The 14,899-nt window shown below is 40.4% G+C and overlaps 1 protein-coding gene across 1 annotated transcript in view; it reads right to left on the bottom strand.

Annotated features, from left to right (window-relative positions):
* Nucleotides 1-14,559, bottom strand: part of MINDY4B (MINDY family member 4B) — a 48,638-nt gene extending 34,079 nt beyond the window's left edge. Inside the window, exons 1-7 of the mRNA XM_043991881.1 lie at nt 14,447-14,559; nt 14,179-14,206; nt 11,532-11,693; nt 7,006-7,125; nt 5,012-5,103; nt 1,245-1,410; nt 399-464 (exon numbers count right to left, since the gene is read on the bottom strand). Of these exons, the coding sequence (XP_043847816.1) occupies nt 399-464; nt 1,245-1,410; nt 5,012-5,103; nt 7,006-7,125; nt 11,532-11,693; nt 14,179-14,206; nt 14,447-14,559 (747 nt within the window). The remainder of the gene's footprint in view (nt 1-398; nt 465-1,244; nt 1,411-5,011; nt 5,104-7,005; nt 7,126-11,531; nt 11,694-14,178; nt 14,207-14,446) is intronic.
* Nucleotides 14,560-14,899: the final 340 nt, after the last annotated feature.

The following is a 14,899-nucleotide window of genomic DNA, read 5'->3' as shown; positions in this document are numbered from 1 at the left end:
CACCACACTTGGCCTTGATACCTTTATTAAGTGAGAACATTTCTGATTGGATCATTTTCAGAGATGGCATGGCCAGGAGTGACTTACCCAATGCCATTTACCTGATAGTTCCTAGCCCTACTGTGTTCTCCACATTTTTATGCTTTTCCTAGATACCATTGAAACCTTGCATCGAGGTTCTGATTAGCCCAAGAAAAAAGAGACTTTAACTCAGTCTTCTTCAAGGAATCAGGCAGGGAGCAACCAGCTTTTCTTTTCTTGACGTGTGTTTCCCTGAGGCACTCTCAAAAAAACCGACACGGTGCTCTTAATAAGCTTCCTCAGAAATGCACTTTGCCAGAGAAATAAGATATTAATGAAAGCACAATTCAACACAAAGGAATCTTCTCTTCACTTACCCATTGTAAATTATCATAGATGAATTTCTTGACATCTTCTTTCTCTAAAAACTCAAAGAGCTGGAGCTGTAATTCAGGAAAAGGAGGTTAAAAATGGGTGGGAAGTGTCTAGTCCTTGCATGTTGATGCCCTGTTAATATTTTATAATGATTTAAAAAACCATACACATACACATTTCAGCAAACTGATATGCCATCTGTTTGTTATGGCATTCCACCTGGTAGAATGGAAGGAGGGCTGGTCTTGGCATCAAGAACACCTGGGTTTGAATCCTGTTTCTCATGTGTACTGCCCATGTGGTCAGGGAAAAGTCACTTCACTTCTTAGTCCCTCAAAACAACTCTCTTAGTTACTGAAGAGTTGAGGAAGTCGCAGCATCAAGATGTCCCTGCCCAGATAAAACCACAGGCATAGACCAAAAATAACAAGATAATCAACAGTGCCTGATAGGATGTGCACAGAAAGTTCTTGTCAGATGATCCATGAATTTTGTATTACTTGTTTTTAACAAGAACAAAATCTCAAATAGAAAAGGTGAACAGAACTTTCAGGCGGGATAGATGCGCTCTCGTTGAGATTGCAGTCACAGGACGATGGCTAGTAAGAATGTGAGGTGGCCGGGCATGATACTTATGGCTTTTGCCACCCTGGTACTTGTGAATCCAGAAAGCAGAAGTTCATTGCATCATCATTAGATGCCCACCTCCTTGCTACCCTGTGGCCTGGCTTAAACTCCATCCCAATGGCCAGGCCAATAGACTCAACGAGGCATCTTTGTCACCCCCACTGGTACTCATGTATGGTGGGAGAAGTGTGATCACAGGCATGGAAGCTGTGCATACTCACTTGCTCAGTCAAGCCGTCTGCTTCAAAGTCCCTCGTTGAGGGAAAATTTGTTTCTGATGTGATGACACAGACAATGACCTTTTGTTTTTCTCCTGCTGTCCACAGAGTATCTGCCAAGGCTGCTGAGAGGGCTTCTTTCTGTTCTCGATGGCTTGTTCTGCATAAACTGGAATGCATTTAAATGAAAAGGTAGAAAACATTCCAAGGAATGCCCAAGTGTTCCCTGGGCAGTGAGCAGACACTTGGTTGGGGCTCTTAGCTATCTTGCTGAAATGGTTTGTCATGAGGAAAGGTGGCTTTGAAAATTTCTAGAGCTGGGGGATCTCTCTCCACCTCCAAGATTACATGTTCTCTGTCCCTAACATGTGATGTGCTCTCCTGGGAAAGAGACATGACAATTAATGATTAAATGGATGAATCACCAAGAGCCCATCATTGGCTGAGGACGTGCCTGGAACTCCAACTTGCATGAATGAATGGATGAACTTTGTCCGAGATGTCAGGATCTGACCCAATCTCACATTGGCTGGGTATGATAGACAGCAGGATGCCCTGGGGTCCTAGGGAAATGATCACTAGGGAGAGAAATTTAGGAAGTCTGAGAACTCCTTCAGTCCATGGTGGGACTGAATGCATTTTTTCAGATATAGTTTTTTGTTTTTTGTTTTTGTTTTTGTGGGGCAATGGGGGTTAAGTGACTTGCCCAGGGTCACACAGCTAGTAAGTGTCAAGTGTCTGAGGCTGGATTTGAACTCAGGTCCTCCTGAATCCAGGGCCGGTGCCCTGGCACTGCACCACCTAGCCGCCCCCTCAGATATAGTTTTGATGACCTGAACCTTATTATTATTTGTGGTGGGAAGAGGTAATTGGGGTTAAGTGACTGGTCACATAGCCAGTAAGTGTCTGAGAAAACCTTATTAATAAAGATTCCTATAAGCACTCCCTTGCAAATAAGGGTTCTAGATGAGGCACATTTGTGGCCTGTATTGTACAGTAAAGAATAGCAATAGGTAACATTTATACAGTGAAGTTTCATAGCACTTTACTTACATTATCTCACTTATCTTCACAAGGGCCCTGTGAGTAGGTACAGTGACCACCACCCTCCTTTTACAAATGAGGAAACAGGATCAAAGAGATGAAGTGATTTGCTCAAGGTCACAGCACTAGTTAAGTGTCTGTGGAAACATTCAAACCTAAGTCTGCCTGACTCCAAATTCATCATTCTATTGGTCTACAATAGAAAGGAAGAAAGAGGGTTTGGGTGCGAATCCAAGGCATCCACTTGCTCTAGCAATTTGAAGGGTTTTTGGGGTGTGAGTGTATGGGGTGCTGTTCATTACAGTGCAGACAGATTTGGAGCATCAATGATTAAATATGGTATCCATAAAAAAGTAGCAACGAAATCAGGATGCAGAATGAGACATCTATGTTTTCATCTACAGCTACCGAGGGGACTTATTTTACTTTACCATGAATATTTTTTTTTTTTTTAGTGAGGCAATTGGGGTTAAGTGACTTGCCCAGGGTCACACAGCTAGTAAGTGTTAAGTGTCTGAGGCCACATTTGAACTCAGGTACTCCTGACTCCAGGGCTGGTGTTCTATCCACTGCGCCACCTAGCTGCCCCCCCCCCCCATGAATATTTGTTACAAGAAACTTGTTAGAGTTTTTTTGTTTTGTTTTGTTTTCTCAATAAGACAGGGAGGGAAAGAGGGATAAAATATATTTCTGTTAATCTTGTTTAATAGAGGGGAAGTATTACTGTGGGATGTTGTATGAACTTTCAGATAAGGTCACTGTATTATTAGTTTTCCTTTTAAAAGAAAAAAAAAACTTTATTATGGAGTTTCTACCTTGTGAGAATAATCCATTAGATTGTAAGATCCTTTGAAGGCAGGGTCTATCTTTTGCCTCTTTTTCTAACTCCAGTGCTTAACACAGTACCTGGCACAAAGTAAGCACTTAATAAATATTTATTGAATTGAATTGAAAATAGGATAATTTAAGAGTGTGCTGGTTAACCAGTTCTCTAAAAATAAAAAGTACCTGTGACACACTTTTTTTTTTTGGTGGAGCAATGAGGGTTAAGTGACTTGCCCAGGGTCACACTGCTAGTAAGTGTCAAGTGTCCAAGGCCATATTTGAACTGATGTCCTCCTGAATCCAGTGCTGGTGCTTTATCCACTGTGCCACCTAACTGCCCCTCCTTTGACACACTTTTAATGTTAATCTACATTAAAACACTTTCCCATTCCTTTATTTTTCCTTTCCTTTCTTAGATCTAGACAGTCAACAAAATTTTTTTAAAAATAAAGCCCCTATTTATAACATTTGTGTATTTCTGAGGTGTAAACATATTCATCCTGAAAATTTAACAATCAGCCTGAAGGCCAGGTATGAGCTGGCTCTAGCATAGCCCTGTATTAACATAAAGGTTTGTAATATAAAAACAAAGCACATAAAAAAGAGGGTGTTAAAAAGATATATATATATATATATATATAAAAGCAAAAAAGGGGGGCAGCTAGGTGGCACAGTGAATAGAGTACTGGCCCTGGCTTCAGGAGGACCTGAGTTCAAATCCGGCCTCAGACATTTGACACTTACTAGCTGTGTTACCCTGGGCAAGTCACTTAACCCCAATTGCCTCACCAAAAAAAAAAAAAAAGATATAGAATATGGCATGGCTCATGAGGTGTATGGACCCAGAGATCCCTCATTTTCATTTATAATACAGGAAGTATGAAACCTTGGGTCAGGGGTCCTCACCTAGGATGCCTTTCCCCTCCTCTGTGCTCATCCAAACCCTGCCAAGCCCTGGAGGCGTCTAGATTTTCAAATCACTGCAGACAGAAGTGAGCATGTCCTTTCCTTGACTACCGTGGCACTGATTTCATTGTCACTTATCACACAGACTGCCTGCAATGGTTGGTGATATTTGTCTTTTCATGCATATGTCTTTTCTCCTCAACCCCATTGTAATTATGCTCCTGGAGGGTGAGATCAGAGTCTTGCTGTGTGTCTGTGTGCCCCATACAGCATGAATCCCACTGGCTGGTGCAGAGAAGGCATTCGATAAATCATGATGATGTGACTGATTGACTGTTCTCACTAAAGGGAAGCTAATTGGCACTGATTGACTGAGGGGCTGCTTACTGAGGGCTATCGCCTAAAGTTAGATGAGATAAGTGACAGCGTTCACCGTTCATTTACAAAGCTGCCTAAGCTCCCTATGCTTTGGTTCCCCTGCTGTGCCTGTACCACTGCTATTGTGTAGTATTTTCTTTTGACATTCTGTCTCTCCTAATCAACCATAGTCAAAGGGGCACACCTGGCACAGAAAAGGACCACACAGGCTTTTAATCTCAGCCAACAGATAGGATGCTCTGTGGCAGACTCCAAACTGTTTATAAGAGGTGAAAGCTGGAAGGAACAAGAGGATGAAATGGAATTCTTTTGCTTGAGAGAGAGAAATGTGTCTAAGGAGAAGCACATCTGTGACCTGGAGAGTGGAGGAAAGGATGAAGGGAAAGAGGAATCAATCAATTGAGGTACTGGAGTGTCCAGACATGAAGCAGAGCTGCCTGTGGCTCCCAGGAACCATATTCCACATCATTCCTATACTTTGGTTTATACTTCTTAAGTAAGCAAACTTGGAATCTCACTCAGTGAATGGAGAACTTTCATCCCTCTCTCTCTGTCTCTCTGTCTCTGTCTCTGTCTCTGTTTCGGACTTTGTTTCGGTCTCCCCCCTCTTTTCTTACCTGCAAAATTCACTGCCTTTTTCACTCCTTGTAAATAAGAGGTATTTGAGGATGTTCACCTGGACAGCCATTTGGATTGCTCTGGACCCACCCTAAAGTGACAATAAAATAGAAACAGGCCATGTAGCGGTATAAGCAGTGGAATTAGTTTGTATGGTGACAGGGGTGGTGGGGGGTGGGGGGAGGAGTGGAGAAAGGGAGAAAACCAAACAAAATGAAATCAATTCTCTTTGCTATTATTAATTTTTAGTCTTGACCTATAATTTCTTTGGTATATGGACTTCCTGGTGCGAAAACACCCTCCAACAGTGCAGATGGACGACTGTCTTATAACTCAGAGCTTAGTGCAGGGGTTCTTAACCTAAAGTCTGTAGATAGATTGGGGGGAGGGTAGAATGATGGAAAACTTGAATGAGAAAAAATACATATATTCATGTTTATTTTCGCCCATCTTTAACTGAAATTTAGATACCTGCTATGATACAAGCTAATAATTGTTGCCAAATCAAATTCTCTCTCTCTCTCCCTCCCTCCCTCCTTCCCTCTCTCTCTCTCTCTCTCTCTCTCTCTCTCTCTCTCTCTCTCTCTCTCTCTCTCTCTCTATCTCTCTCTCTCCCATCAAACTATCTCTAACAGAGTGATTAAGAATCACAGACTGTTAGACCTAGAGGATCTTAGAGATGTTCTAGTCTAATCATCTCATCTAAAGGGAGGGAAGAATTTGTTGTTTTATTTCTTAATGCTATCTATAAATTATTATAGGCGATGTGCATTTTAATGATGAAGGGGGGAAAACCCTACAGACAGAGCCCACACCCTCCAGTTCTTTGAGTCAGAAGAAGAAGCCTCTAAATCCCCTGGAATGTCATCGTAATTTAGAGCTGGAAGGGGAGCTTGGTAGTCATCTAGTCACACCCCATATTTTGTGGGTGAGAAAGCCGGGGCCTGAAGAGGTGGATTGCTCCCCCAAAGCCAGACCTGGAGCCCTGGTTCCCAACGTCCCATTCTGCCACAGTCTCCACTGCATGGCTTTGCCTCTGGTGGGAACGTGAATAGCTGTTCTTCCAGTCATCTTTCCCTCTCTTGTTGGGCAATGAAATCTGAGTTCTCCCAAGAGAACTCAGGGGCTCCATCATTTTAGTTCTCCAAGCCCCTGATGACAGCGGAGCACATCTGAAATCCTCCCAACTCAATAAAGTCCAGGGGCTCTCTAGGACCTCCAGGATCAAGGATGAAATCCTCTCTTTGGCATTCAAAACCCAAGTCTACCTTTCCATTCTTCTTCCACCTTACTCAGTTCCACATACTCTGAGCATTTTCCTTGGCTGTCCTCCATGTCTGGAATGCCCTGTCTCTTCATCACCACCTCCTGGGTTCCTTCTAGTCCCAGCCAAAATCCCTCCTACACAAAGCCTTTCCCAATCTCCCCCATGCTAGTGCTTTCCTTCTGTCGATTATCCTTTATGTCCTTTGTTTGTTCATACTGTTTTGCATGTTGTCTCTCCCTTTTGACTGTGAGTCCTTGAGAGCAGGGATTGTCTTTTGTCTTTATTTGTATCTTCAGCACTTAGCACAGGGCCTGGCACACATTGTTACTGAGTCCTTCAGTCATGCCTTACTCTTTATGACCCCATGAACCATCGCACACCAAGCCCATCTGTCCTCCACTCTCTCCCAAAATCTGTTCAAGCTAATTATGTCCATGGGATTTTCTTGGCAAAGATACTGGAGGGGTTTGTCATTTCCTTCTGCAGTCTGGTACATAGCTGATGCTTAAAAATGTTTATTGACTGAATGAAATCTTGTGAGGTCCTGTCAGAACACAGGACCATACTGTGTTACTGTTCCAAGGAAAGCTATCCCAATAAGGAGGGTCATAAGAATAAAAAGGGTATTTGTGAGCTCCACAAATATATGTGAGTGCTGTGTACCTTTGGGAACACCTCATGGGACTACAGGTCTTTATTTGGTTTGTTGACTGTATAACTAGTTACCTTTCCTATTTCCAAAGCATAGGACAGGTCTGAAGAAGGTTCGTGGAACTTGAAATATGACTTTTTCCAGTCGTGGTTAAAGACGTGCATTGTATTCCCAAATAGGATCTTTCGTATGTCCTAAAGAAGAGGGGAATGAATCTTTTAATCAGAAAATTCTGTGTTTGTTTTTAAGTATAAAAACATATGGCAAAAGCCAATAGACTAGTAGCAATCTGAAACTACAACAAGACCTGACCCTAATCTAGAAAGGACATCAGCTCTTACTATTGACTTAATGCTCTATGATTTCCCATGCTTTGAATTGTTCTTTGAACTGGTCAGAGGTTCTTAACCTGAGATCTGTGACTTTGATTTCTAAAAATTTCTAAGGATTTATAATTATAAGCCAATTGTATTTTTGGTTTCCTTTGTAATCCTATATGTTTTGTTTTATCCATTTAAAAACATTCTGAGATGAGGTCCATAGGCTTTATCAACCATGCCAGTGGTCCAAGACACAAAAAAGGTGAAGAACCTCTACTCTTGGAGAATGTTGATGGTGTTAAAATAATAGTAAACAGGGGGCAGCTAGGTGGCACAGTGAATAAAGCACTGACCCTGGATTCAGGAGGACTTGAGTTCAATCCAGCCTCAGACATTTGACACTTACTATCTGTATGACCCTGGGCAAGTCCCTTAACCCTCATTGCCCTCAAAAAATAATAATAGCAAATATAGCTAGCATTTATATAGTACCCTAAGGTTTGTAAATCACTTTCCATTTTTTATCTCATTTGATCCTCATAATAATTCTATGAGATAGGTACTATTATTATCCCCTTTTTACAGATGAGAAAACTGAAGCTGAGAGAGGCTTTCCCAGGCTCTTACCCAGAGTCATGGAGCTAGTAGTTGCTTCACAAAAGATTTGAACTGAAGCCTTCCTGACTCAAGTCTAGCCCAATGTTCACTATTCCAACCTGGCTGCCTCTAAACTGGGACTTTACACATGGAAGATCAGCTATCTAAGTCTTGTGAGAAGTATACTTTTGAGTATAATTGGGAGAGGGATACACCATATTTATTAATGACAACTAGCTAGTTGACAGTCATCTCTGTGGAGTAGTAGAAAGAGGTGAGTATTTTCTCATTGGAAGTCATTGAGAAGAAGTTGTTGGATATGCTGTACTGGAAAATGCTTTTGGGTATGGGTTGGATTAGATGGTTACTGATTCTATATGTGTTGGATCTGAAGTCAGGAGAGACCTGGGTTAGAATCCCTCCTTCATTGCTTATTCATTGTGACCATGGACAAATCCCTTAACTTCTCTGAACCCCATTTTCAGAGAATCATAGATCTAGAATTGTAAGGGATCTAAGAAACCATCTAGTCCAACCTCCCATCTCCATTTTACAGGTGAAGAAACTAAGACCGAGGGAATAAACAGGCACTTGCCCATAGTCATGGATAAGTGTCACAGGCAGAATTTGAATCCAAGTTCCCTGACTCCAGAGTTCATTGACTTGTTCCACTCTACTACTGTTTTCTTCAACAAAATGGTTATGGTGACAGCAGAAGGATCTGCCTCATAAGGTTGTTCACAGAATTTGAGAGTTGGAAGGGTTCTCATTCACTATTTAGTGCAACAAGTGGTTTCTATGTACACTTCTTTTTTTTTTGTATAATACTTCTTTTTAAAAATAAAATTATTTTATTATTTTCCAGTTACATGTAGAAATAATTTTCAACATTTGTTTATATAAGATTTCCAATTTCCAATTTTTCTCCCCCCTCCCCTCCCTACCCCCCTCCCCTAGACAGCAGGCAATCTGATATAGGTTATATATACATAATAACATTAAACTTATTTCTGCATTAGTCATGTTATACGAGAAGGATCAGAGCACAAAGGAAAAACCTCAAATCAGAAAACCAACAGCACCAAAAACAAAAGAAGTAGTGTGGTCTGATCAGCATCCATATTCTACAGTTCCTTTTTTTCCCCTGGATTTGGAGAGCCTTTTCCATCATGAATCCTTTGGAACTTTCTTTTTCCGTTGGATTGGTGAGAAGAATCTAGTTTATCACAGTTGATCAACACATAATGTTGATAATACTGTGTATAATGTTCTTCTGGTTCTGCTCATCTCACTCATCATCAGTTCATGCAAGTCCTTCCAGGTTTCTCTGAACTCCACCTGCTCATTGTTTCTTACAGCACAATAGAATTCCATTACATTCATATTGTATAATACTTCTAAGGAAGGGGACACTTCTACTCTTGGAGTTGGCCCATTCCACTTATTATTAGAGGGTTTTTTTTATTAACATCAAACCTTAATTTATCTCCTTGCAATTTTCATTAATTTCTTCCAGCTCTTCCCTTTAGGGCCAAGAAGAATAAATAAAAAATCTCATTCAAGAAGACAATGTAAGGGGCAGCTAGGTGGTGCAGTGGATAAAGCACCGGCCCTGGATTCAGGAGTACCTGAGTTCAAATCCAGCCTCAGACACTTGACACTTCCTAGCTGTGTGACCCTGGGCAAGTCACTTAACCCCAATTGCCCGTAAAAAAAAGACAATGTAAGTAAAAGTGCCTCTATAAGCCTTAAAGTATAATACAAAGTCTGTGAATGTTATTTCTATTATAATAGACTAGAACTCTGAATGGGAACTCAGGGAAGAATACTTTTGGAGAAAAGAAAAATGGTGGAACAGGAGGGTACCAAAGATGACTTCTATTTCTTAATTTTTTCCCAAAGCTAAGTAAGACACACAATAAACTACTCTGTTGGGGCTTGGAGATGGAGGTAGAAAGGTTGAAGTAAAGAGGGGCTTGTTGCCCCTGGACAAAGGAATGGAGTAGTTCTTGGGAAGGGAGGATACTTTATTGATCCTTTCATCTCCAGATGACCAGTACACCCAATCCTCCATAAAAATGTGTATTCTTACTGAACAGTACAGCCCAAGTCAGCAGTGAAGCAAGGGAGAATTCTCCAGTGAGTATCCAATGACTGTCTCAATTTCAGACAATTTGCCTAGCTGAAATATCAGTGAGAGCTGGTCATGCTTCAAGATTCTTCTCTCCTATACCCACCCCACCAGGCTCCTCTGGAACATCTTGTTCATCCCCTGAAAGCTTATAGCCCTGAAGGCCCAGAGTATGGGGCCTCTACAGTAATGACTCTTCTGGTTAAAGAAAAGCTAGATCACACAACTTGCAAAATGGGAATTAATCCAAATACAGTTTCAAAAGAAACAAAAATCAATTATTTAGATATCTGGGATTTCCTGAACACTCCACTGCTTGGTTTCAGGCTTCCTTTTTTGGATTTTTTTGTCTATGGCTTTTCAATGGGGAAAATGACTTAGACAAAGTTATTGGGGAAGTCTCCAGTGACATCCTGTTTTCTTCTGTGGTCAGATGGGAGGACTCAGGCACAGATTTCCCCATTTCATATTTCTCTAACTCCTGTTTTTTACAATGGTTAAGAAAATTTAAGTTAAAAATACACCATTAAAATGCATTGTATTTTAATTGATATTAGCTTATTTAAATACTAAATTTTGTTCCTATATCTTTTAAACAGCTTTATCATAGACTTGAATTACAGAACTATTCTGATTTTTAGCCTGGGGTCGCGGGGGTTGGGACAGTGGCATCCATCAGGCCATATGATCAATGGAGTCTAGGGATTTGAATATCATTGCCTCTTAGATATACTTGCTTCATTTTAAGTAGGCAGAGGAGGCTGCTTCTGGCTTATGATCTGTTTGATTAGAGGTTATCTCTGGCATGGAAATTCCTTTCACCAGTGTAGATTGGCAACTTATCTATACCTTATGGTTTTGGAGAGTTAGATGTCTTGGGCATTGTGAGATTAAGTGATTTGCCCAGGGTCACCCAGCTAGTTTGTGTCAGATGAAGAGATATGATGCTGCTTCTCTATTTGATATAATAGAGGGGAGACAGGATTAATATCCTTCAATATAGTTTTATGGCCTAAATCAGAGATTCCAAATGGGCAAAGATGATCATATGATTATGCTTGTTGAGGTAGAAGCCACTGAGTCCAACTCCATTATTTAACAAATGAGCAACTGAAGTGACTTGTCCAAGGACAGAAAGGAAGGGTAAAAGAGAAGATTTGAACCCAGGTCCTATAGAGTGACATGTTCCTTCTAGCTCATTTGCATTTATGTAAAATTGAAAAAATTCAATTCCCCTCCAAAGCCAAAATAATATGCATTTTAAATTATATGCAATTTATTTGTATTTGTGAATGGCACATTGAGAAAATTTATAAATATAGAAGCTGTCAGAATTTAAGAGGGGAGGATTAGAATATCCCCACCGCCATGGCTCCGGTATTGAAAAAAATCATAAATAAGTCATTTTAATTATATTCTCCTCTTACCAAAACAACCATCTGAAACCTCGTGTCAAATAACACTCTCATATGCCACCAGCTAAGATTCCCCAGCCTCATTGTTTTGGAGAGATTGCATTTCAATCCCTGGTTAATTAACAAGTTGTACTCACCATGGCCATTGCTAGGGAAACAGGAAAGCTGCCCCATTTCGAGTTGACAGAGGGCTCAGGAAGTGAATAAAGGACCCTTGATGACCATCCTTGTTCTTTGTCTTGCTGTGACCCTGCACCCGTTTTGCCATAATCAGCAGATCTGTGTTTCTCTTGAGTCTCCTCCCACCCCAAAAACAAAGCAAAGAAGCAAAACAAAACAAAAAATCTTGTGTCAATTTTGCTTTATGTGTTTGGGGAGAAGGTAAGTTTCCTTTTTTTTCCCATAGGGATGTCTCCTGAAAGTTTATCTTCTGTACTTAGGATCAGTCAGCCAACAAGCATTGATTGATTGCCTACTATGTGCCAGACCCTGGGGATACCAATACAAGGAATGAAATGGTCCTTTCTTCCAAAGAATTTCATGTTCAAATGAGGAAAAAACAAATCCTTCTAAAAGCACATATAGAATAAATGCAAATAAATCCAAGGTAGTTAGAGAGGGAGGCACTGATTCTTCTGCCATACCTCTCCCAGTGCTTAGGACTGTGGCTTATTACTCATCCCATAGACATCATCATTCTTCTGCCATCAGAGGATGACCTTAAAGGTCAGTCAATTCAACACCTTTCATTTTACATGTGAAAAAACTGTGGCCCAGAAAAGCTAAATGATTGGTCCAAAGTCATCTATCTAGGTGACAGACAGGATTCACACTTGAGTCCTTGGATTGTGAGTTCTTTCCATTATCTCCATTACACCCACATTGTTTCCTTACACTGGGAAGTGGCAGAACGAAGGCCCCTGACTTCAAATCCTTCACTCTTTGTTATTGCCTGTTTATAATTGGGTGAAAAACACTGTGAATGCCCATTGGAAAAGGGGAAAAAAATTAATGTTTCTCTCAAAAGACTTTCTACAAGTTTTATGTGATAACAGAGGTTAAATGTAACTATGGAAACATCATTAGTATTAATACCTTGGTTGGAAATTATGTTAGGGAAGGAGAGAAATATCATTGTCTAATGTTTTCAAAAGACATCATTCAGTAAATCTATGGGAAGGACTCTTAAATTCTCTCCCCCAAGACAATCTGTTCCTCTTGGTGGCTACCATACAAAGTAAGGCATTAGGTCACTCCTGTCAGATTCTTTCCTATTTTTGCTCCCCCTCAGTGAGGGGTAAGAATTTCACAGCCCAGAGAGAATTGCCCTTTCATTCATTCACCATCCAGCTATCCTTGACCGCATCCTTCAGTGTCTCAATGTAGCTTAGGCCCTTCATTTGCCTTCCTTCATTTTTTCTTTTTTTTTTTCTTGTCTTTTTTTTTTTTAGTGGGGCAATTGGGGTTAAGTGACTTGCCCAGGGTCACACAGCTAGCAAGTGTCAAGTGTCTGAGGCCAGACCGGAACTCAGGTACTCCTGACTCCAGGGCCAGTGCTCTATCCACTGCACCACCTAGCTGCCCCACCTTCCTTCATTTTTGAATATGTATCCATTCTGTGTCCAGGAAACAAAAGGTAGCATTAAAGGGACTTTGCCTGATTCAGGCTGACACTTTAAAAAGACACCTGCCTTCCTGGCTATTCTAAATTCCAAAGGGGAATCGAAGGAGGCTTCCTTATCTCTCAGATACATCATCTCAGTCAAACAGGTTATTGATGAGATGAAATACTTTTTGTAAATCAAATGACCACATCTTTACACTCCCAGGAATGGACTTTTTCCATCTCGCTGCAAAACCGCAGGAGGAAATTTCATTTTCAAAAAAAAAAATTTCATTATCTATGCCTTTTGCATGTTTCCTTCAGTCAGTGCCCTCCAAACCCTGTCTGTCTGAACTAGCTTTCCATCTAATAATTATAAGATTGCCAAACAAACACCATCTCCTACATTTCAATTTAGACTATGTTTGGAGTGTGGCTTTTGATTCCAAGTTTATTCTAACAATGTGAATTAGAAACTTATATTTTTAAATAATAATAGTAATTGTGCACTGTTGTGGGTAATATAAAATTCAAATAGCAGCAGGAGAAAAATACTGGTGTTTGATGGCTGCTTCTGTCTGGGAATGAACTGCATAAAGACATCAATTAAAAGTCTTTATATAACCTTCTAACCTCTCAGGCTTCAGGGAAACCATGTTGAAGGTTTTACCTCAAAATAATGTTTAAATAATTTAAGAATATTAATCCAATTACCTTCCTCTATTATTTTCAAAACTCTGATAAAATAAAGGGGCAAATAATGTAGATGCTACTTTGGTCTCAAACTGACCCACAACCACTGAGATTTCTATAGATTTGGGAGGCTTGCAAAGTATATTACATACATTGGTAAGGCACTAATACTTGACAGTCTACTGTTATTTCCACAGACAGGAGAGGGTCTGTATTTCAAATATATTCGTTTCTAAATAATAACCACATGTTCCTTTCAGTGACAGTAAAAAAGGATGCTCTTAAAGGGGAAGAAGAGAGTGCTTAATGATCTGTCAAAAAGAAGAGGACTTATATGAAAAGATCTTCAGTCCTGGCTCTTTGTAATTGTACATTTTCACATGCTATACTCCCATTGTGCAGATGATACTCAGATTATGTTTTCAGTGTGATTGTTTGACATAACAATCACAGAAGAACAAAATCCACCTTTGGAGGAACAGCATTACCTGATGAGTTGCACTGTTGATTTCCAACCTGTAAATGAAAGAGAAAACATCAAGTGAAGAGCTTCCCCCTTTTCACAGAGCAAGGAAACAACCACCTTTGGGGGCTGTAGAAACATTTTCCCACAAGATGATTATACATGGATGCATTTTCAAAGAACAATTGTAAAGGAAAATGTTCACGGAGAGAAAAGAAGACTTGATTACTCAAGTGCGAGGAAGGTATCAAACTCAAAGTCTTCCATGTTTTAGAGAAATGCAAAACTCTTACCTGCGATAACTAAAGATTTTCCTCCATTTGTCAAGGTCTGAAATTTTCCTCGTTATTTCATCTAATTCCATCTCTTGGAAACTATGATCCTCATGCGAGATCTCCTTCTCCATTTATGTACTAAGGAGTCGAGTTGAAAGAAGTCGCTAAAAAAGGGGACAAGAAGTCCTTGCTGGTGCAGAGAGATTTAGCTAGCACAGATACAGGGTGGCAGCGTGCTAATTCCCACTATTGACTAGCCAGGTCTCACACAATGGGTGCTCTGGGTTTGCTGGAAGCCCCTGCTATCAGATCCTGATGAAATTTTCATTAGAGGTGGAAGACGGTACAGTTTTGCTCACTGGATAGACAGCATAAATGTTTAATCCAGGATCCAGATTTATAAACAGCGAGGTTGCAATTACTCTCTCTGCCATCAGAAAAAAAGGCAGAATCTAATTGAGTCGAGGTGGC

The sequence above is a fragment of the Dromiciops gliroides genome, chromosome 3 (genome assembly GCF_019393635.1).
Source record: "Dromiciops gliroides isolate mDroGli1 chromosome 3, mDroGli1.pri, whole genome shotgun sequence".
In the NCBI taxonomy this organism is placed as follows: domain Eukaryota; kingdom Metazoa; phylum Chordata; class Mammalia; order Microbiotheria; family Microbiotheriidae; genus Dromiciops; species Dromiciops gliroides.
Note: the sequence above shows the minus strand (reverse complement) of the source record. Positions and strands in the feature narration are given on the sequence as shown.